Raw genomic sequence first — 21,967 nt, 5'->3', positions numbered from 1 at the left:
GAGCACCATGTGGGGGTCCTGAAAAGCCCCTAGGTATCCAGGGCCAGCTTCTAGGCCTGAGTTTGTGCCTGCAGCTAACTAGCCAGTGAAATCCCTTATGTGGGCCCTCTTCTCCCACGTGTAACACCAAACTTGAGCTATCTCCAACCAAGTTTGGTTCCCTTGTGGTGGTCTCCTCTTACAGGCCTGTGGCAAAATGAGGTGCATAATGACATTGTCCTAAATTTTTCATACAGCTAAGCTATTCAGTTTAAAGAATTATCCTTTATTGTGAGATTTTGCCCTTCTTGCTTTTTTTGATGTTAAGTCCTGTCTTACTGAAATGATAGTATAATGGGGTATTTTTTTCCTTGCCATGTCCTTATCTGACAAAACAAGAAATTTGAACAAGAGCAATGAGTGGAGATTTGCCCCAGTGGATTTTAAAGCATAGCCTCAAAGCGAAAGCTTCAGTAATTTAAACAGTGTATTTAAAGTGCATAAAAGTTTCTAGGGTGCAGTGTTGAAAAATTCCCATTTCACTGTGATCAGGAGAAGGCAGAAGGCAATGTTCTCCTTGCCACGTGGTGTCAAGGCCACTCAAGTTGCTATAACAAAAATACCATAGATTGGGTGGCTTAAATAATAAGCATTTTTTCCCCTCACAGTTCTGGAGGCTAGGAAGTCCAAGAGCAAGCTGCCAGCAGATTCCATGTCTGGCAAGAAACTGCTCCCTGGTTCATAGTCTTTTTGCTGTATCCTCACTTGACGGAAGGGATGAAGAACTCTCTGGAGTCTCTTTCTATGAGATAATAGAAAATACATATATTGGTCTCAGCCCCTGGTCCCTGGCATAGAGCTCCTGAGACCCTTTTAAGCTCCTAAGGTAAGAGCACTAGGAGCACCTTTTGCTGTAATGAGCAGCTCTGGGTGGGCTCCTGGACGGGGGCTGCTCACCAGAAAGGCCAAGCCATGATTAGAAGCGTGCAATTTTCAGACCCCAATTCCATCCTCCAGAGAAGGGAGGGCAAGCTGGAAATAGAGTTAATAACTGATCAGGCCTATGTGAAGCTTCCATAAAATCCTAATAGCATGGAGTTTGGAGAGCTTCCAGGTGGGCAAATAAATCCATACAAGTAGGGTGGCACATCCCAACTCCATAGGGACAGGAGCCGACTCAGGGCCCTCCCAGACCTTGCCCTGTGTAGCTTTCAAGCTATTAGTCTGTATCCTCTATCATGCCTTTGATAACTGGTAAATACAAACATTTCCTTGAGTTCTGTGAGCTGCTCTAGCAATTTAATCAAACCCATGGTGGGGGGTCTTTGGAACCTCTGACCTATAAGCCGGTTGGTCAGAAGCACAGTTGGTAACGTGGTCTTGCAGCTGGTGTCTGAAGTGTGTGTGTTGGTAGGGGGCAGGTTTGTGGGACCAAGTCCTTAATCTATGGGATCCTATGCTAGTTCTCTGAGTAAATAGTGTCAGAATTGAGTTAAATTGTAGGACACTGAGCTAGTGTCACAGAGAATTGCTTGTTATATGAATAAACCTCCACATATTTGGTGTCCAGAAGTGTCAGAGGTGAAGTGTTCTCAGTGAAGGTAAGAGACACACAGAATAACAGACAGTAGAGAAGAACTGGGGTTTTCTCTACATAGGAAGGTGGGAAATAGTTTTTCTTAATACAGGTATAAATCCCATGTGTGAGGGCTTCTCTACCCTCAGGACCTAATCATGCCCCAAAGGCGCCACCTCATAATATCATCATAATTAGTGGGTGGTGGGGGACAGTCATTCAGTCTATAGCACCTGGCAACCTTCACAGAACTGTGTTCTTACATGAGTATCTTGCACCACAATGAGATGTTCACTCTTTGGCTTCCATTTGTTTATATTTATAACCTAAATGCATGGTACATTATTACATTTAATAAGGCTTGGAAAGAACACCGGTGCTGCTGTACCAAACATACTCCCTTTTAAACAGGGCCTGAACTTCATTTTGTCTTTTTTTGGTTTGGACAAAGAAAGTAGAATTTATTTTGCAGTAGAACTGATAAAAACAAAAATTATTAAAGAGAACAAGATTAACTACGCAGAGTTAGTAACCCTTCACCTCTCTCATTTGTTTAGAAATGTTACGGTTTCATGAAACCAAAATATGAAAATTAAGTAGTAAATACTAATAAATAACAAAAATGTTAAATGAGAACAATACTATGAACATGAAAAGAGTTAGTGACCCTCTGTTACTCTCTATTTTTTGAATTGTACTATTTCATGAAATCAAGCCGGAGTCTCATGCCTGAGTCTCAAGTCCCCTCCAGCCCTGTGGTCACAGTTTTATCCCCTGTCTGGTGAACAGAGCGGCACCATTGCGAACGCGGGCCTTAGGGACCAACCGATGAGCTTCTGTTCTTCGACTCTGCATCCTCCCTTGAAACTGTACTTCCCCTTCCTTTCAGATGAACGTAAGATCCTAACACGTGGAGGACCTCACCCCACTGAAATTCAAGCACCCCAGGAAAGGCAGCGCAGCAGAGGGGTGAAGAGCTCAGGTTTTGGTGTCAGGCAGTCTTGGGCTCAAATCCTGGCTCTGCCATTCCACAGCTATGTGACCTGAGTCGCAGTTTCATCATCTGCATAATGGGGATAATGTTAAAACTTACCTCACGGAATTGTTACAAAGAATCGCAATTTGCATATGGTCTAAAAATAGTGTATGGCATATAGTAAGTACTTAAGTGTACAAATGTGACTCTCTGTGTGTATGTGCGTTTAAATAAATATTTAAGCACAATACCACACCTGCCTGTGTAGATTGAAAACTCAGAAGGGACACGTGCTTAGAATTACTTAATATAGAAAAATCACAAATGTTCATTACATATTTTGAAAATGAGTAAGAAAATAAAGAGGGAAATCCTTGCTTCAGTATAACACCTTGATGGGATGACTGATCTGATCCTTATGCTAACCCTTAGGTACTCTTACTATCCCTGTTTTACAGATGAGGCACAGAGAGGTCAAGCAACTTGCCCAGTGCCACACAGCTAATAAGTGGTAGGGCTAGGAATAAAACCTAAGCAATTAGCCACGAGTCTTGCTCTTAACCACTGCAGGAAAAAAAGAAAGTGCTTCATTCAGTCTTAATTGCAAGCCTGGACATCGCTAGGTCTGTACTGTTATGACAGCAGCCACTAATTATGTGTGGGTATATAATTCAATTTTAAATAAAATAAAAAATCTAGTTCTAGGCCACACTTGTGACATTTAAAGAGCTTAACAGCTACATGTGGATAGTGGCTGCTTTAAAGGCAGCACAGACATAGAATATTTCCATTATCATTCAGAAAGGACTTTTGGACAGCACTTTTCTATACAGTTCTAGAAAGTATTAGCCAAAGATAAAACTCCAACTGAACAGGTATCACATGGATTTGTTTAATTAAATACTACCTCATAATGTTATCTGCACGTAGCACACATTTTTTTTTTGAAAAATAAGACATGTCACATGAGTCACAAAGTTAACAAAATATAAGCATCCACAAAGAATATATATAATCTAAGGTGACTTCATTTACATAGCTTCTCAAAGAAACACAGTAAAATTATTTTTCCTATCAGCCAGTGTTGGACCAGATTTGGAATTCACAAGACTGCAGGGTAGAGGTTCTCCAACACCGCCTTGATGGACGTCTTGTATGCACACAGCACAATCAAGCTCCCAGGCTTCCACCAGAAAAGCAATGAAGATGCCATTTCTCCCTTTCTTACCCAGCATCCAATTCCATGCTGCAAAAACCACACATGACCTGAAGCTTAGAGTGATGGAACCATCAGATCTGTGACTTCATGAGAGGGGTCAGGGGATAGAGGTTGAGTTCTCATCAAAACGCACAGGCACTAGTCTGTGAAGAACTGGTTTTAATGTCTGATTAAGGAACCCAGAATCCTAGCCTTTAGAAGAGGGGGACAGTGTGGGGTGGGAGAGGAAGATCAAAGAACAATGAAAAGCTTAAACCCAAGATGGAGACCTTGTTATAGGCACTGGCTGCTAGGAAGGGGTAGAGGCATTATATTTAATGTCGCTTAGAGCATTCAAGAGGGCTTGAGGATGTCAGAGCCATAAGACAAAAATAATGCATCAGGGCTACAAGTGGAAAGCTGATGTCTTCCTGCCCTGGCCAAACAGCAAGTGCTGCTGATCTGCCAGTAGCACACAGTCCATGTACAGTTGGGACAAAGACCAGGGCAAGTCAGCCCGAGGATGCAGAGTTCTGGAGACCATGGCTCCACATCGGCTGTTCCTCCCAAACACCTGGGTGACCAAACCCGGGCTTTCCCTCAGGAAAGCACTCAGCAACTCCCTGCTCAGCCTTCTCACAGTGCAGCTTCACCGCCCGCCACCACTGCTTCCACCCTGGTGGCAAAGCGGCTGCAGCGGCCCCAACAGCAGTGCCTGGGTGGCACTGAAGCCACGATCACCAGCTGACTGGGAATTACACTGCACTTTTATCTACTTGTACCATTCTTGCCGGGCTTGAGGCTGAAAGGCCCATATCACAAAATGGAAGAGGGCAGAGTAAGGTTAGGGACGTATAATAGCCAAAAATAAGTCCCTGCATTTGTCACATTTAAATGGCCTCCACACTGCATGAGGCCTCCTTTCTGCCCCTTGCTGATCCTGCCATTCCCTTCCTCATGAACCATCAATGGTTCCCGTGCCCTCTAAGTTACACTTTCAACTCCGTGGCCAGGTAGTTGCATGACTCAGCGTCCGCTGCTTATCCTTCCCAGCACCTCCTCCAGCTCTCCTTTCTTGGTCAACCCCCCTCCCTATCTCTGTGCCTTTCCAATGCTGGTCCCTCTGCCTGACGGTTGGTCACCCTACTTTTTATGCTTTGCTCAAGTCTTAGCTAGATTTGCCTCCCATCAATGAGTAAGGCCAAAATCATCTCCAATTCTGAGTACCCAGTCCAGGCTCAGGGCCTCCGTAGCTGTCATTTTCCGCAGCCCAGTGTTGCATTTTGCACCTATCATGGCCGGCCCTGCCGGGTCCCTGAGTATCTCTGTCTCCCCTGCTGGTCTGCAGGGCAGGAGCCATTCTTACTCTTAGTAGCCTTCATCACCCAAATGCTTAACACCTAGTAAGTGTCTCATAAACACTGTTGAATTGGGTTGATACCTATCCTAAAGGGAAAAAAGTCATTGTCTGCTGCCTTCTCAGGCATGTAAGACACAATACCGAGTGGTTAAGACACAATACAGAAGTGGCTATCACAGGCAACAGATGTCAGTTGCTTAAGTCAAGGTACTAAATCAGTACTATGCACAATCCATAAAGGTTAATGATCTAAAAACATTGGTCTATTAACACTGTTACCTCGGCTATTAGCTAAAGGCTGCCTAGGGGAGCAGTAAGTATAGTTCTAGGTAGTAATCACGGGATGGAGAAATGCCATGGATCCTATGGGGATTATTCGACCTGCTAAATAAACCCCAGAGAGGAAACAAACAATGGCAATTCCAACATTCAGCAGGGATGTGCTGGCCTCTGGGGGTTTTAGCGGACAACTTCTCTCAGTATTAGCCTTTCAAGGTGTGTGATCCTTGGATCACTTGTATCAAAATCATCTCTGCTTCCAGTTAGGAAAGCAGACACTTGGGCCCCACCCCAGTCCCACTTAGAGTATCTGTGGTTGGGAGTAGAAATCTGGATTTTAAATACACTCCCTAAGGGACCCTTATGCTAATTAAAGCTTGTGAACTTTCACCTGTCTTTGTCAACATACACAGGCAGTCTAGGCAAAGACAATCATGCACGCAGCCGGAACGAAATGCAGCCCCATTTCTGAGAATGCTTGTTTCTCCAGACGTAAGTGCATGGGGATGAGGACCGAGAGTCTCTACCGACTTCAGAGAAATGAACCAATAACTCAGGCCTGGTCTGTCAATCTATAAAAGAGGCAGGAGAAGGGGTGAGGGAGGCTATCTCTGAAATGAGCACCCCCCGCAATTTTCATTGATGTGCAGAAGTCATTGATGTGCAGGAAAACACACAAAATGGCCAGGTTTTCTATCCTTTTATAAACGAAGCAATCACCTTTTGTAAGATGAAAAAAGGGATTTTTCTCCTTGGAGGGCTGAAGTATTATCCTGTTGCTGTCCTTATTCTCCCCCTTTCCTAGCTTCCCAGTACCTTTGTGGAGTGGGGGAAGAGGGGAAGCAATCAAATAGTTCACAGAACCAAAAATAAATTAGTTTCCAGTGCAGTATAAACACACCAAGCACATTCCCACTGGAAGGGCACAGACAACTGGAGGCAGAAGTGCATTTCCTACAGGCAAATGACAGAATGTGCCACCCTGGGCTGGCCCACTATGCCACGTGAAGATGACAAAAGTGTGACCGCAAATATGGAATCATGAGGGAGACGGGGGAGAGATGAGACCAGCACGTGAGGTGAGGCCAAGATTAGTCAGAGGTCTCCAGCCTTTCGCTAGGTCTGGAAAGTTAGAGCAGAATCTCTGCCCGGCTTCAGCTCTGCAGAACGTGGCGACCTTTGGTCATAGACTGAGGAAGCTCAGTTACCATCCTCAAGGAGGACGAAAGCTTTCCGAATCCGGTCAGGCTAACCCAGGCAGAGGCTGAATTCCATGCTGCCCACCCTCCTCCTCCTCCCCCTGAAACCTCATCATTTGACATTTCTAAGACCAGGTAATGTATCCTTTGCCAGAGAAAAGGCTTTTCGAGATCCCCATCCAAAGAGTTCTGGGTTTAAAAAAATAAGACTTCAAAGGCCAGTTTTAGAATGAAGGGTTGAACGACTGTGAGCACATCTAGAGCAGTAATTATGGAGGGGAAGGAAGTCTTCAAGTGCACTCATTCCTTCTTGTTGTGTTCCAGGACTCGGTAGGGAACCCCAGAGGCGCTTCTTGAGCTGTGTTCTTCTTGCATGACGGGCAGTGTGGCTGGAGCGTAGATCTCAGAAATGTTGTCATTGTTTTCCAGGGCCCCATAGGAAAAAGAAGCTTTGAGGTCAGGCTGGACTGTCATCCCCTTGTCATGCATGTTTTGCATACCTGAAATGAAATCCATTTTCCCCAAATCACTATGTTATAAGAGGGCCAAGGAGGCTGCATCTTCCTTTCTCCCTCCACAGACCAATTATAGTGCCGTGGAGCTAATCATGTGCATTGTTACTGTCCTGAATGCTTCAGATTGAAAAAAGAACACCCATAAATATACACGAGAAATATTGGTTGCTAAGTAACAAGAGATGCATCTTCAGGAAATAAGCACACAGACCAGCCACTGTCAAGAAACCAAGGGCTGGCCTAGAATGAAGTGAGAATGTTTATGTGGGCCCCAGGGGAGTGGAATCAGTGCTGTGCTCTGAACGTGGTAGATGCCAACTCTTTTCTGCTGATTTAAATCAGGATCCAGAAAACTTCATTCTACTGTTGAGAGAAGAGGGTGACTTTTGTGTCCCAGACATGTGACGGTGGCAGAGGCATCATGGTAATGATGCTCCGACAGACAGTTTTGACCTTTAACATATGACATTCCTGGTCCACACACAGGGTTAAGGTGCAATCCTGCTCACTGCTTCTGGGCACTCTGATGGTGGATTTCTGCTTACATCTGACGGCAAAGACTCTCAACAAGGCCAATCCTTTTAACCCTATTCTACAACTCCTCTAGTCAGGTGGGACCTGCTCTTCTCTAAAGCCCACTCTTTTCCTGGCAGGGAATTAACATTCTTCAAATTCTCTTACCCCCAGGCTGTCATAAGAAATGGAATGCTAAGAGTCTTCCATGAAACTATGATGATAATAATGGCTGACATCTGACTGCTTAATATACCCTAGGCGCTGGGCGGAGTGCTTTAAATAGTGCCAACCAACACAGTAATAGCAGCGAATAGCAGCTGAGTGTTCAGTTGGTGGCAGACGCTGTTCTAAACAATTATTCCTTCTTACCTCATTTGATCCCACAGTACCAGTAAGGCAAGTGAGGCAGCTGGAGGTTAAGTAACTTGCCTGAGGTCACAAAGCTAGCAGGTGGCAGTGCCAGGGCTTAAACTCAGGCTGCTTAACCTCTGAAGCCCCCCCACTCTTCCACCTGTACACCTGCACTTAATCCTCCACAGGTCCATGACAGAGATATGCTGTGATCTTCATTCTCTGGAGAAGAAGACAGGTTCTGAGGGGTGAAGTACCTTGCCCAAGGTTGCAGCTGATGAGAGACAGCTGGGATTTAACACCAAAGCCCGGGCTCTTACTCACTCTGCAAATGGCCTGCAAAGACCCAGTCTGTGGAAGGCCCTTTGCTGCCACCTCGCTCAAGCCCTAGCTAAGGGTGATTTGAAGGGTACAGCTTACAAGTCTGTGGTTTGGATTTTTGGGGTAGGGAAGATGAGGGGGTGCTTGTTCCTTAGGGAAGAGAGTTGGCTCACTAAGCATGGTTTGGGCTTTGGATTTTGTTGTTGCTCTCCAGCCAAAATGCACCAGGAACAAACCTATAGTTTCACAAACGTGGGCTCACTTACTCACTGCAGGGAGGGAGAGGCCCACCACAGGCAACTGTGGGGTGTCTCAGTAAGACAGTGATAGAAAGGACTCACAGGACTTGGGCTTGTGTTAGATGATTTGGGGGAGGGTTTAAGGAAGCAGGGCTTTGCTTTGGATGAGATGCTGTTAGGAAATAGGGATGATTCTATAACTGGGGATCTTAACAATTCCTGTCTAGTTTGAGGCTAATACTGTGATGGGTAAAGAAGTAGCAGTTACCTTACATCAGCAGGACGGCTGGTCCTTTTTGGGTTTGGACAATATCTGTGCTCAGATATGATCACAGAGTGGTCCTGTCTGTCTGGATCCACCATGGTCACAGAGTGACCCTGTCTGATAATGATGTTCTGTGAAATTGTTTATGTTTAACCAGTGCTAGGCCAGCTCCCAGCCATCAGGGACTGTTCTTCTCTTTCTCACATTTTAGAAGTCTTTCAGGCTAGAATTATTTAAAGCCTCTCCAGACAGGTGACATGTAGTGAAGGTCTGGAATCTGAATGCCTCTTGAACCACAGCTATTGGTCTGTTGCAAAGATAGCCATCAAGGTAGACCAAAAGCCAGGTCCTGATAGGGACCAGCAAAGCCAAGTAGCTAGACATGCAGCTCTGTTTAAACAGTTTTATTCTTCAAGTTCTACTGGCATCATGTCAAACAAGTCTTTGAAATTTTTGAAGTTTTTTTAAAGCAAAAGGGAAATGAAACCAAATTGAACCAGGCATCTACCATGTCCCAGACACTATGCAAAGGGACTTTAACTTATTATCCCACTACCCTGAGAGCAGGAATCGCAATTTACAAGTGAGGGTCAGAGGTCTTAGGAGGTTCAGGCACATATGTGCCCAAGGTCACACAGCACATAGGTGGTAGAGCTGGCATTTGAATCCAGGGCATCTAAACTCAAAGCCCATGCTCTTCATAGTGGAGCAGGCGTGTCTACTCAGAAGTGGCCGGATATGCCACAGCAATAGGGCAGGGTCTCCTTTCTTCAATCTCATTTCCCACCAGTCACAAGGCACAAAAAGAAGGTGAGAGCAACATCCACACACCACAGAATGTTGGTATCTAAGATTACCTTAGGTTACCTTCTATGTTCTACTGGAAAATACATCTGTATATATGCATATACAAGTACTTATATAGATATATACACATACACAGTTTATAAACACACAAACACACATATATACACATACTTGCACACATACAGAGTTGACACCTCACCTATCTGGAATTCAGCTATCCAGCGCCCTCATCTATCCGGAACACAGCCGAGAAACAAGGAAGTAAGCAAAAAAGGTATCTGAGCAGCCAGATTAGATGTTTGAAAAGTCCACGCACTAAAGCTCATGCACTTATAACTCCTAGGAGACACCGTAAGACCCCAACTCAGAGCTGACTTGTTTTCATTTTATACACAATTCAAACAAGTTGGGTCAAATGAGAAGATCGACATGGTGTTACTATACACAGGTGGGCTGGTGACAGCAAGAATGACAGACAACGGCTTAATAGCAGGAGATGAGGAAATAATATAAAAATAGACACATAAACCCTGGGGCCCTTTGAAGTAGGGGCACCTCCGTTAGGCCTGAGAACACATATACTTCATTAAGCAATGTAGTTCTGCTTTGTTCATCAGACTATCTTAAGGCAGGGTGGGAGATTGTTCTGGAGAGAGTTCCATCGTACATATTTAAAATAAAAATTAATTTTGAATTAAAGAGTGAAAGCTAGTGGTCATGGGCAAACTATAGAATTTAAGTTTCAGCACACCAATACCAGGCTGGCCCAGTGTCTTAACTTTTCTAGTCTGGATCCCTTGGCTGGACAGGCACTCTCCAGTCCTCCATAGACCTCACTGTTCCCTCCTGCACAGCACTCCCGTGGATCCCACATTTATGTCACCTTCATGGCTTAAAGGCATTTGAACTTGTGCTTCTCAGTGTGAACCCTTAGCTCCCCGGGAAATTAGGCCTTCCAGAACAACCTACTCCCTTATAGAATCTAAGGAGTGAGGTTACGGGATCTGAATTTCATTCATCCTATTTTCCTTCTCCTCTCTGATCATTCCATTCCATCTAGGTGAGTGGATTTTTCCTTTTGAAGGAATGAAGCTGAAATCTGATGCTGCAGATCATAATTAATATCCAGTGTGAATCAGGATCATCTTTAAAAGATCCCAAAATAGACACAGGAATTGGCAAGATGAACTCAAAACCAACGGAGGCTGAGGTGCCTCTCAGCACTGCCTCCTCTTTTGCATACGGAGATAAAAAAAAGAACAGGGAGAGAGTGAGGGAGAGAGGGAGAGACAGTCACACTGTAACTGTGACGGCACAGCACATCTTCCCTGTACCAATCCCAGCAGCTGGTTGTCTCTTTTCAAACAGGAAGTAGCAGTCATTCTGTACGGATAGGCTGGCCAGCTGGAGACAAGGGATTTTAACGTTACCTGGCATGGCATCCATGGAAATATAGGGCTCAAATGGAATGAACTTTTTCCTGTTACGTGTGATTAAGAAGACACCCAAGAAGGCGATGAGGCACCTGAGGAACAGAGATAAGGGAGGAAGAGAAATAAAACCACAGTGATGTCGGGAGGGGTACCCAGTTAACAGCAAAAAAGGTAAACACAGGGTTGCAGGCCCAGGGAGTGGATGCTGCATGAAGGAGAAAGTCACACAGGCCCCCGCCTTAAGCTCCACACCAGCCTCAATCCCAGTGAATTAGACTCTCCCTGGCAAGACTGTCACGGTTTTGTTCTTCACTTCCCTTAGCCTGTATCTCAGCAACTTGCTTTAAAAAAAATTTTTTTTTAAATTAAAAAAGTTCTTCAGGGCCTAAATTCAATCAATACAGGAGTAGAGAAAGTACAAACTGGAAAGCCCCTGTACTCCCCCAGCCCCAGGCCCTCAGGCACGTGCAGATTCTTCTAGAGTCTTGTTTTTTCCTTTTCCCTAGTGCTTAGGTAAGCAAGCATGTTCTCTAAAGACTGAGGTATCATTTACATGCAGTAAAATGCACAAACCCTAAATACAGAGCTGGATGAATTGTACCGGCTTATACACCCGTGTGATCACTACCCAGGTCAACAGAGAAGACACGCCCGTCCCCTCCACCCTGGAAAGCTTCCTGTGCCCTTTCCTGATTCAGGTGACCTCTTCCCAGCAGAAACCACTATCCTGACTTTTTCTCCACAGATTCAAAGGGCCTGTTTTTGAACTTCTTGTGTTAAATCATACAGTGTGTGCTCTTTTATGTCTGCTTTCTTTCATTTGGTAAATGTTTTTAAGATTCATCCACTTTATTGTGTAAATTGGTGGTTCATTATTTTTTTATATGTTGAATCCATTGTCTGAATAAACTATTAGCTTTCCATTCTCCCATTGATAAACATTTGGGTTGTATCCAATTTGGGCATATTACGAATAAAGCTACTATAAGCATTCATGTATGAGTCATTTTGCCAATGAATGTACTCATTTTTTGGGGTATATATATAGATGTGAATTCTGGATCATAGGGTAGAGTATACATTTTTTAAGTGTAACTTGTTCCATTTAATATGTCCTAGATACGGTTCTATATCACTACCTTGAGACTGGCCTCAATTTTTCAAAATGGCAGCATGGTGCTTTATTATATGGATATATCCTTATTTATTTAACCAATATTGTTCTGCTGGGCATTTAGGCTGCTTCCAATGATTGCTTATACAATTAACTTAAAAATTAATAAATAGCCTCGTACATGTGTCTTTGCGTTCCATCTGAATTATTTTTCCAAGATAAATGATTAGAAATGGACTGTTGGATCCAAAAGTATGCTCATGTATAATTCTGGTTGGCATCGCCAAACCCTCCTCCTGCATTAAAGAACCTCTCAGAGCGGCAGAGGGCTGCTTTCCTCATCCTCTCGCCAAAAAAGGATATTATCAGTCCTGTTCACTTTTGCAAAATATTGGTGTCTCATGCAGCTTTCAATATCAATTTCTTTGACCTGAGGTGAGGTTGAGAATCTTTTCATGTGTCAAAATGTGATACTATAGAAATGATCAGGAGTTTAAAGCCCAAAAGAGAAGAAAGGGGAAGGAGATAAAAGTCCTTTGGGGAGCGAAATGCTCACCTCTGGGGACAAAGCTCCAAGTCCCAGCTGTCCCACTGCCCTCAAGGACTGCCTGAGAGGCTGAAGCAAACAATGATGGGGAGAGAGAGGCAACCTGCCTGGGATTCCCTTGAGGCCAGGGCGCACGATGGAACTCACCCCAGTGCAAACATGCAGATGTGCAGCGCATCCTCCCCGACAAAGTCCAGGTAAAATACTGCACCTGCAGCAGCAAATGGAAGAAAATACGGGTGAGCTGTTTTCTAATCACCATGTTTGTCTGCACTGGCTTTGGCTAAGCTTTCTTCCCTGCAGGAAACCAAGTGATCAAAAAATATTATGATTGCACCCAGTAAACTATTAGAAGAATGGGATAAAAGCTATTTGGGGGCACAGATTGACTTCTCTTTCTCTCCTCAGCTCGTCTATCTCCATCTTTTTAAAAAAACTTTACTTTGAGATAGTATTAGATTCACAAAAATAGTACACAGTTCCCATGTGCCCTGCACCCAGCTTTCCCCAGTGAAACAATGCTATGAATAAGGCCCTCATGTACCAGCTTTACATCCCCCACCCCCAGCTTTCTTAAGATGAGGCTTCATGTTAAGCTTTCAAAACTTTCCAACCTCACATGGCCAGCAGATGCCAAGCCTGCAGGTCTGCTCCCAAGGCATGGGAGTGACATGGGTCTGCTACCCTCACCCTGCAGCCAGTGTCTGGCTGGACTCATGTCACCTCCTTGGGCTTCATGCTTCTGACCCACTGACCAACTTCTGACTCAAATCAGGGTGTTAGCTCATCCTTTCTGCCTTGACTGCCCCCAAGTTCTTGACCGTGACTCAAAGCTTTCTGCTGCGTTAGCTTTCTGGCTGCTCTGGGTCAGTGCCCCACTCAGTTCCTGGTACTGCTCACAGGGAGCATTTCGCACCTCCGTGAGCAGGATTTGGGTACCACTTGTCCAAGAGCAGTGCAAAGCATATGGCTTTGCAGTAGGCTTTCCTTACAGGGAGGCACATTGGTTCTTATTGGTCTTTTTACTCTGAAGAGTTTAGTTGCCACAGCCACTTAAAAACAAATTCTGATATGCTTCTGAAGCCACCTCAGAAAGACCAAGAAAATAAATTGGGTGGGGAAGCAGAGGAAAAAGAGAGCATAATAATGATGGCTACATATCGAGCACCTGTTATGTTGCAAATGTTTCATATATACTCACGATCTCTAAAAGTTATGTGGAAGAAATCTGTGCTCACTTAGCCAGTGGAGGCTGTGCAGCCAGCAGATGATGGCAAAAATCATTAAAGAAACCTTGCATAAGCAGTACAAAATAGGGGACATTTGGATTGTACATATTTCAATTCTTGGAGTTAAGTGTCACTACTCCCATTTTATGAATGTGAAACTGAGGCTCAGAGAGGTTAAGTGATTGCCCTGGAGCTACACAGCTCTGTGCTTGGATGCAAACCCAGGTCTCTCTGGCTCTAAATCCTGCACTTCCTCCATGAAGCCATATACAACTCTGAATGGCAGAACATCTAAGTGGAATTGGCCTTCCAATAGGAGCAGAGCCTCCTCCTTCCCCACTGGGGTAATGCCCTGCTGCTGAGGCAGAAGACAGAAATCTAGTGATCGGTCGCCCTTACCTGCGGTGATGGCAACGGTGGTGGACAGAATGTAGCCCACACTGGCAATCAAGGAGGAGTCATACATCTGAGAGGCTTGACTTAGAAACCTTCAATACAGAAGCACTCTGGTCAGTGGGCTGTGGGACCCTGGAGAGGCTGAGGGAAAGCTGCTGACAACAGACTTGGTTTGAAATATGAATATGCCGCATGAAGAAACATTCCTCAGGTTTATAGAAATGACATCCTTGTATAGCTCTAGGTCTGGGGTCTATGCTTTGCTCTCAAGCTTGCCATAGACACATGGCTTGAGGCTCACCCCCATCTGAAAATTTGTTTAAAAAAAAATAATTGCAACAATAGGCAGAATGTGGTAAGAGCTCTGAGTTTCTTAAGAACCAGGAATGGCTCTCCTTAGTGGCGATGCTGGGGACACAGAGGTGAGAAGATGGGCATTTCAGGTGAGAACCATGTGGTCAAAGGCATGACCGGGAAAAGAACTTGCAACTCACGCGGCTTGGTAGACGGCGGTTGCCACCATGCACACGAACATCACGTAGAAGATGGGGTAGTCGAGCTGCAGGTTGCCCTGTATGGACAAGACAAGCATCCCGGCCACGGCCTTCACTGTCACCACCGTCATGGAGCCTGCAGAGGGCGAATGAGGACTTGTGGGTGCCTTGGACCCCAAAGACTTGGTGAAAAAGATGGAGGCACCACTGGCAGAGCCACCCAGTATTTATGCGGTAAGAAGTCCTGTTTGCATCAGCTCCCTTATACTTTGCCCGTGAGCTGCCCCTCACACACACATCCTTCTGGGCCCCTCAGCTACAGAGACTACAGTTTGAAACATCAGCAGCCATTTCAGACAAGCCTCTTCATCAAGCTGTCTTTGTTGCACAAGGGGACGGAAAGAGAGTGGCCCATGTGCCTGAGGGCCTTCTGGCCTTCCTGCTCACAAAGGGAGAACGTTTGGAGACTGTGATCTTCCAATCCACTTTGAAAACAAAATCACTAAGGAAGGGACTGCTGACGCCCGCCACAATGTGGACGGATCTGAGACGTTATGCTCAGTGAGAGGAGCCAGTCACACAAAGCCACATACTGTATGGCCCACTTATACTGTATACTTTCAACAGGTGGACTTTATGTATGTAAATGGCATCTCAACAAAGCTGTTTAAAAAAAAGCAAAGAATGGAACTCTGTCCTATGGTGGCACATCTGTGAGGCTGATGGCCTGTTGCTGGAGTGGGTGCTCAGTGTGGGCAACACAGATCCAGCACGTATTGGGCACCAGTGCTCATCTCCTCTGACCCTCCTCTCCCCTGGGACTTGGGTGTTCTTTTATGCCCGGTTTCAGAGGGCAGTGTGGCTTACACGGGAGAGCCACAAGCCAGGGGCCGCACAGCCACTGGGGGCAACAGCAGGGTCTCACCCACCTACTTCTTCCCCAGGCACAACAGGCATTTCTCACAGCTCTGTTTACTGTATCAAATTCTATGTGCAGTGAGGGCCTGGCCCCAGTCTGATTTAGGAGCCATTCCCCAGGGGCATCCACCCCTCCGAAAGGAAAGAAGGAAAAAAGTGAGAGGGCAAAATCAGTTCTTGCCTTTGAATCTAGAATTAACTCCTAACCTCAGAGGGTCTACAGGGACCTCTAAGGCTGAGTGGCTGGGATGTGCTTCACCCCCGACTTCTCTGAAATAACCTCCTAACCCAGCTCCCCCTTACTCTGCTCTCTCCCTCACTGTATTCGTCACTGCCCAAACTTCCATCACCTATGCGTCTGTCTACTTGTTTATTGCCATTTCCCTCCGTTGGAGGGGTGGCTCCCCGAGGACTGGGGTCTGTTGCCAGTTTCCAGCCCCCTGCCTGGCACTCAAGAGACTCGGAATCTGAGTGACAAAGCTGAGCGCAGACAGGGGGCACCTTCTGGTGTTTCCTAGAGGTGGCAAGACTCACTCACTCACCCAGGCCCCCACTTACCAAGCAGCGCCACCAAAAGCAGAATCACGACGATGCTGTTGGCATTTTTCTCCTTGTAGAAGTACAGCAGCAAGCAGAACAGCACGATCTCCACAAGCTGTGGAGCAGCAAGGGGGCAGGTCAGTGGGCCAGAGAGACAGGGACACTGCAGGCCCAGGAGGGCTGGGCGGGGGCGAGGCAGCCAAAACCATGGGCTCTCATTGCTGAAAGGGAACTGGGACACCCAGCATTCCCCAAACTACTGCGGAGGAGGAGGGATTGCTGAGCGAATGTCTGTCATCCTCGGACAGCACCGAGAAGGAGTCCACTGGGGCCTTGAGGGCATGTGCCGGCCGCATATCCCCCTGCCTGGTCAAGTCTCATCAGGCAAGATGTTCTTCCCACTTCACTGCTCCGCAGGTAACCCCATTAACTCTGGGGATCAGCCAGATAGGGAGATGCCTGCTCACCAAGGAGAAGAGCTCTTTGGCTAAGTGTACAAGTATGCATGCCCCTTGGCCCCTAATGAAGCCTCTGATGGGTGTGACTTGGTGGAGCAGAAAGACGAGGACATTTGGAGTCAGAGAGGCCAAGATATGAACTTGGATCTGCTTCTAAACTAGTTGTGTGACCTTGGGCAAGTCACTTCTCTAAACCTCAGTTACTTCTGCGAAACTGGGATAATACTAATTCTTACTTTATAGGGCCATAATCATAGCTTACACTTAAGGAACTCGTCAGTATGCCAGGCACTATTCCAAGCATTTTATCCATACTAAAATCATCAAATCAGCACACTAATTCTATGAAGTAGATATTATTGCAATCCCAAGCTAGCAAATGGCAAAGCCAGGATTTGAACCCAGACAGTCTGGCTCCAGGGCCCATGAGCTTTCCCACTAGGCACCACTGCCTGAAGACAGAAGGCCTGGTGTCTAGGGTTTAGAAGGTACTCAGTCAGTAGAACCCTACCACTGGACAGTGGCAAGTCTAGTTTGACGTTTGAGAAGTTTCCCCTCTTACATCAACAACTCAGCCTTTCTTTTCCTTAAAGGCCCAGACACTTGACAATACTTTCTCAAGAAGAAAAGTCAGCCCCAGGCCCCCAGCAAAGTGAAAGCAGAAAACTCTGACAAGGGTTCAGCGCCATTTGCCTACCAAGGTTTATTTATTATAAAAACAAATGCAGAAACATTAGTGGGCATTTTGAAAAGAAAACTTTTTAAATTTCTCATAATCAGTGACCATAAAAAAACAGCTGTTTTCATTTCCTTGTTTCTTCCTGTCTTTGTTGCAGTGAATACGTGTTTTACCTACTTGTCATCACAGTCAATGCACAATTTTGTATTGGGCTGTTTTTAGTTATCATAAACAATTTTTGTGTTTTGTGAAGTTGTCATAATTATCTTTAATTGCTGCAGAATACCCCATCAAGCGGACGTAGAGTGACTCATCAACATTCTCAATCACCGTGCCTGCATTCGGCAGGCCCAGTTTCTGGGCCGCTCTTCATGAGGCTTGGATGCGTGCAGGACCAGCACTTGGCGTTCTATCGTGAGCTGGCTGGGTATGTGCTCGTGCCTCCTGATGGACCACAACTTCTATGAGCACGTCTCATTTACTGTTTGTATCCCCAGTGTCTGACCCATAGCAAACAATCCATAAATATTACTGAATTTGGTTTGGCCAAATCTCTCTAGTTGGCAGCACTACTTCACAGTCATCACGAAGGAGGACAGACTGAATTGGTCCCTGAGCATCTGCCAAGTGCTGGCTGAGTTTTCCACTTCATGTCTCTCCCCACAACCTCTTCACTTCAGGTGACTCCTGTCAGTTTACAGAGAAGGAGGCAGAGCTTCCAGTTAAGTGACTTGGTCAAAGTCACACAGTACGTAACACATTTGAGCCTGGAACTGAGAGAAAAGTCTGTGTCCTAGGGTAGTGCTTTCCCTGAAGAGACAGGTCTTTGGCTCTGCCTTGCGGACATTTCTCTTTGCTCACCTCTTTGGCTGGCTGGTGAGAGGGAGATGACAGTCCCAGTCTTGGGGAAATCTGTCTTCTGCCTTGTGGGCAATCTGAGCAAAATGGACATTCGGGGGCCTCTAGAGCAGTCCCAGGTGGCCCGTGTCAAAGGGAAAAGAGTGAACGCCCTCATTAGCAGGCCATGGTGAAGGGAGGTGCCACATGAGTCCAGGCAGGCCTGGCGCCCAGCTCTCCCCTCAGGGGACTGGGAGCAAGTTAGCTAATCTCCCTGAACGCCAGTTTTCTCGTCTATGAAACGGGGAGAAGACACTCTATAGGATTATTGAAAGAAGCTGAGGTAATACAAAAAAAAGCATTTAGCACAGTGCCGGATATGGAACAGAAATATACGAGTAGCTTTATCAAATACTTTAGATGTATGCTTTAATTTATTTGTAGACCTAACATGGGATACAACTGGGGCAGAGAGGATTGTACTTTGGGTGGGGTTTTAGGACACAAAGTTTCTACTGTCTTCTGTGCAGAAATAAATAACATTCTACAATTATTTAAAATTTTAACTTTTTTTCTCACCATACAAGTTTTAAATGTTCACTGTAGAAATTCTGGATAAAGCAGAAGGATGAAGACAAAATAAAATTCAATCATAATTCGCTGTCCCAGAGACAACTACTAACAGAATTCATCCTTTCAACCAGTCCTTTATAGATACACACCTACCAATTCCTCTAAAACATAAAGTTGTCATATTATATATGCAGCTTTAGACATTACTCAGGGCGTAAGTTAAAAAGCAATTCCCCGAGAACTGCGTCTGCCCCATGTGCATGGTCTTCAGTGCTGGGAAATGGGTCACCATTCCCACAAATCCATTATTGTTGGGTGTTCAGGTCTCCGGTTTCCAGGACTTGATCCCACCCCCCATCGTCTCAGGTGGGAGGCCCAGAGGCCCTCTTACCGTGTACAGGAGAAAAGGCCAGCTCACGAGGTGCCTGGTGATGTTCTCTCCTGTCATCTTCTCGTGACTGTTAGGTGCAAATGTCACCAGCAAGTAGGTGCCCACGGCGGCCAAGCCACAGCCAGTAAAGGACAGGAAGTAGCGCCCTGCAGGGAGGGGGGTGTCCCAGGGAGGCCAGGATGTGCTTTGGGGACACACCGTGGCCTGTTACTTGTAGTTTGGGCTTTTCTCTACTTTATAAAGCAGGCTATCTTCCTGAATGTTACTAAAATGCAACATTTAATGTTAAAAAAAACTGTAATGACATGTAGCATGCATATGAAAAGTGTTTGATGAGTTCTCACCAGTGAGGACACCCATGTGACCAGCAGGGAGCATTAGCAGGACCCCCATGCCCACCTGTGCCCTCTTCCAACCACTAGGCCCCACGGACTTGTAGCAGCACCAACGGTTTGCCGTGCTTTATATAAATGGATTCATAAGGTAAGTTCTCTCAAGTCTGTGTTCATGCAAGACTGTGTCTGTGAGATTCAGCTGCACTGCGGTGTGTATGGAGGGTGCTTCCTGTTGCTTCTACATGCAGCCCATTGTGTGAGTAAGACGCAACTGCCCCATCCTACCACCGATGGGCCTTCACATAGTCTCAGTCGTAGGTTATAACAAATAATGTTCCTATGAACATGCTTGTACATGCCATTTGGAAAAAGTATGTATGTATTTCCGTTGGGCATAGAACTAGGAGTGGAATTCCTGGGTCGTAGGATATGTGGACGATCAGTTTAGTACTGACTGTCAAATGGTTTTGCAAAGTGGTTGTACCACTTTACACTCCGACCACAGGGTATGAGAGTAAAACTGCAGATTTTTTCTTCTTCATTCAGCCATTCTGGTATTGCACTGTGGTTTTAACATGCATTTTATGGGGAACATTTTAAAGCTAGAATTGCTTTATGGGCAAGATAAAAAGAACCACGTTCCTTTTAAAAACTACCTCATCCTTTCTCTCCTGGCTATTTAACCTACTCCCAAGGGAACCCTTTGATTACTATCAATATTCTATTCCATGACTAATAGGGACCCACGCATGCCCCTGGCTAAAGGACAAGAGTGTCCTGACTCTCCCCTGGGGTCCTATCTCACCTACTTCACCCTGTGGAGTTGCTGAAAAGCCTCTTGAGGTCCAGCTTAGGCCCAGAAAAGCTGAGAAGGGTGGTGAGTTCTGAGCTGCACATAAAGTGAACAAAGGCCTCTAGATTTTTCTGGGATAAACTAAATATACTGATTTTATTCCACTGTCTTTAGAAAATGTAATACTACATTAAATGTCTTTTATTTTCATTCTCAGTCTAAACATTGAGGCTTTGCTCTTTTAACTTCCTTCTCTGACCCAGATTATGTAAAGCAGTAATTCTGAGTTTGTGTTCCATTCTGTAAACTCAGTTTCCTTGGGAGACTGGTCCAAGGTCTACTTGGTAACTGGGACTATTAGGGATGAGAGTGAGCAGCTCCATGCTCTAATCTGGCTTTTATTATGAATAAAATATAACTTCTGATCTCTTGTGTCTGACATCCACATTTATTTCTTGTTGCATAAGAACTCTGTTAGGGAAACAGTTTCTTAAAATCCCACCAATAGACAGATGCTCAATAAATACTGATTGAATGGAATGAATGGAAGCCCACTTTAAAAAGTCTCACAGATGATTCTAATATGGAGCCACACTTGAGAGCCACAGATTTATAAACTCAGCTCTCAGAGCCCTATGAGGATGGGATACAGAATCACAGAGGGGAGCAGGAGACAGATGATCTCTAAATTGGGGTGAGCTGCTTTTATAATGAACAAAAAGTACAAGCATAAAAGTAAGAATAGGGGCTCAAATCAGTGAACTTACTCAGAAAGTCTTTAGGTTTCCATTTTTCTTTGATGAATATGATTCCTATGATGGCGCTAGCTATTAAAAAAAAACACAGGGAAAAGAGAATGAGGCTGCCATCAGTCAAATGGAGTCCCTTTGCCATGCCCTTTGGGTTGATTAATTTGCTCTGCAGTGGGTACTTCCTAACCTCTCACCCATGCTCCCAAGAGCTCAGCTTCTTCTGGTTCCTCTGTTATTCCACCTTGGAAAGGGAGGTTCCTCCCTGAGCGTTCCTGAGGATTTCCTACAAGGCTAGGAGCACCATGTGTTGGGTACTTGTACAACAAGAATTCACACAGTTATTTCTGGCACTTCCACCCTTCAAGGTGGGTGCTATCATTATTCCCATTTGAAAAATGCAGACACTGAGGCCAGGAGAGGTAAAGACCCATCCAAGCTCGTGCAGCCAGCAAGGGAGGCTACACTTGAACCCAGGCCTGTGGCAGGGTGGGGCTCTTCCTGCTCCCTCCTCTGTGATGCCTGCCTCTGACATTGACCCCCTGGTTCTTTTCTCTCCCAGATTCTTTCCTATTTGCTGATGGACTCAAGCGTCCTGTGACTGCCCTGAAGGATGGGCTGGCACTCACAGACCCGGGTTACGATCTCAGTTCCGCCTCTTCTGGCTGTGTTCTCAGGTAGGCACGTCACCCGAGTCCCAGTTTCCTAGTCTATGAGAGAGTGTGCGGTAACTGTACCAATCTGCTGACCTAAGTACTCAGGAAACCACGGGTAGTTTGAAATTGGCCACAATGGGGATATTTATGTCTGTAAGTCAGAAACACTACACATCAGGGCTTCTTTTCTTCCTCTTCCACTTTCTGTCCCTTTCCTCCCTCCCTCTCTCTCCACCTCCTCTCC

General features: G+C 45.5%; 1 protein-coding gene across 3 annotated transcripts in view; it reads right to left on the bottom strand.

The window, feature by feature from the left end:
• Positions 1 to 452: 452 nt before the first annotated feature.
• Positions 453 to 21,967, bottom strand: part of NIPAL3 (NIPA like domain containing 3) — a 47,606-nt gene continuing 26,091 nt past the window's right edge. Inside the window, exons 5-13 of one of the 3 annotated variants that reach the window (XM_073233411.1) lie at positions 21,086 to 21,145; positions 19,191 to 19,336; positions 16,271 to 16,367; positions 14,795 to 14,930; positions 14,304 to 14,392; positions 12,823 to 12,886; positions 11,012 to 11,106; positions 9,781 to 9,812; positions 6,931 to 7,067 (exon numbers count right to left, since the gene is read on the bottom strand). In XM_073233411.1, the coding sequence (XP_073089512.1) occupies positions 9,796 to 9,812; positions 11,012 to 11,106; positions 12,823 to 12,886; positions 14,304 to 14,392; positions 14,795 to 14,930; positions 16,271 to 16,367; positions 19,191 to 19,336; positions 21,086 to 21,145 (704 nt within the window). In that variant the 3' untranslated portion in view covers positions 6,931 to 7,067; positions 9,781 to 9,795. Of the gene's footprint in view, positions 782 to 3,399; positions 7,068 to 9,780; positions 9,813 to 11,011; positions 11,107 to 12,822; positions 12,887 to 14,303; positions 14,393 to 14,794; positions 14,931 to 16,270; positions 16,368 to 19,190; positions 19,337 to 21,085; positions 21,146 to 21,967 lie in introns of those variants that run through there. The other 2 variants (XM_073233410.1, XM_073233409.1) reach the window with 2 other exon arrangements.

Source organism: Manis javanica, chromosome 4, assembly GCF_040802235.1.
Source record: "Manis javanica isolate MJ-LG chromosome 4, MJ_LKY, whole genome shotgun sequence".
NCBI classification, from domain to species: domain Eukaryota; kingdom Metazoa; phylum Chordata; class Mammalia; order Pholidota; family Manidae; genus Manis; species Manis javanica.
The sequence above is the reverse complement of the archived record's forward strand: the minus strand, read 5'-3'. Positions and strand labels throughout refer to the sequence as shown.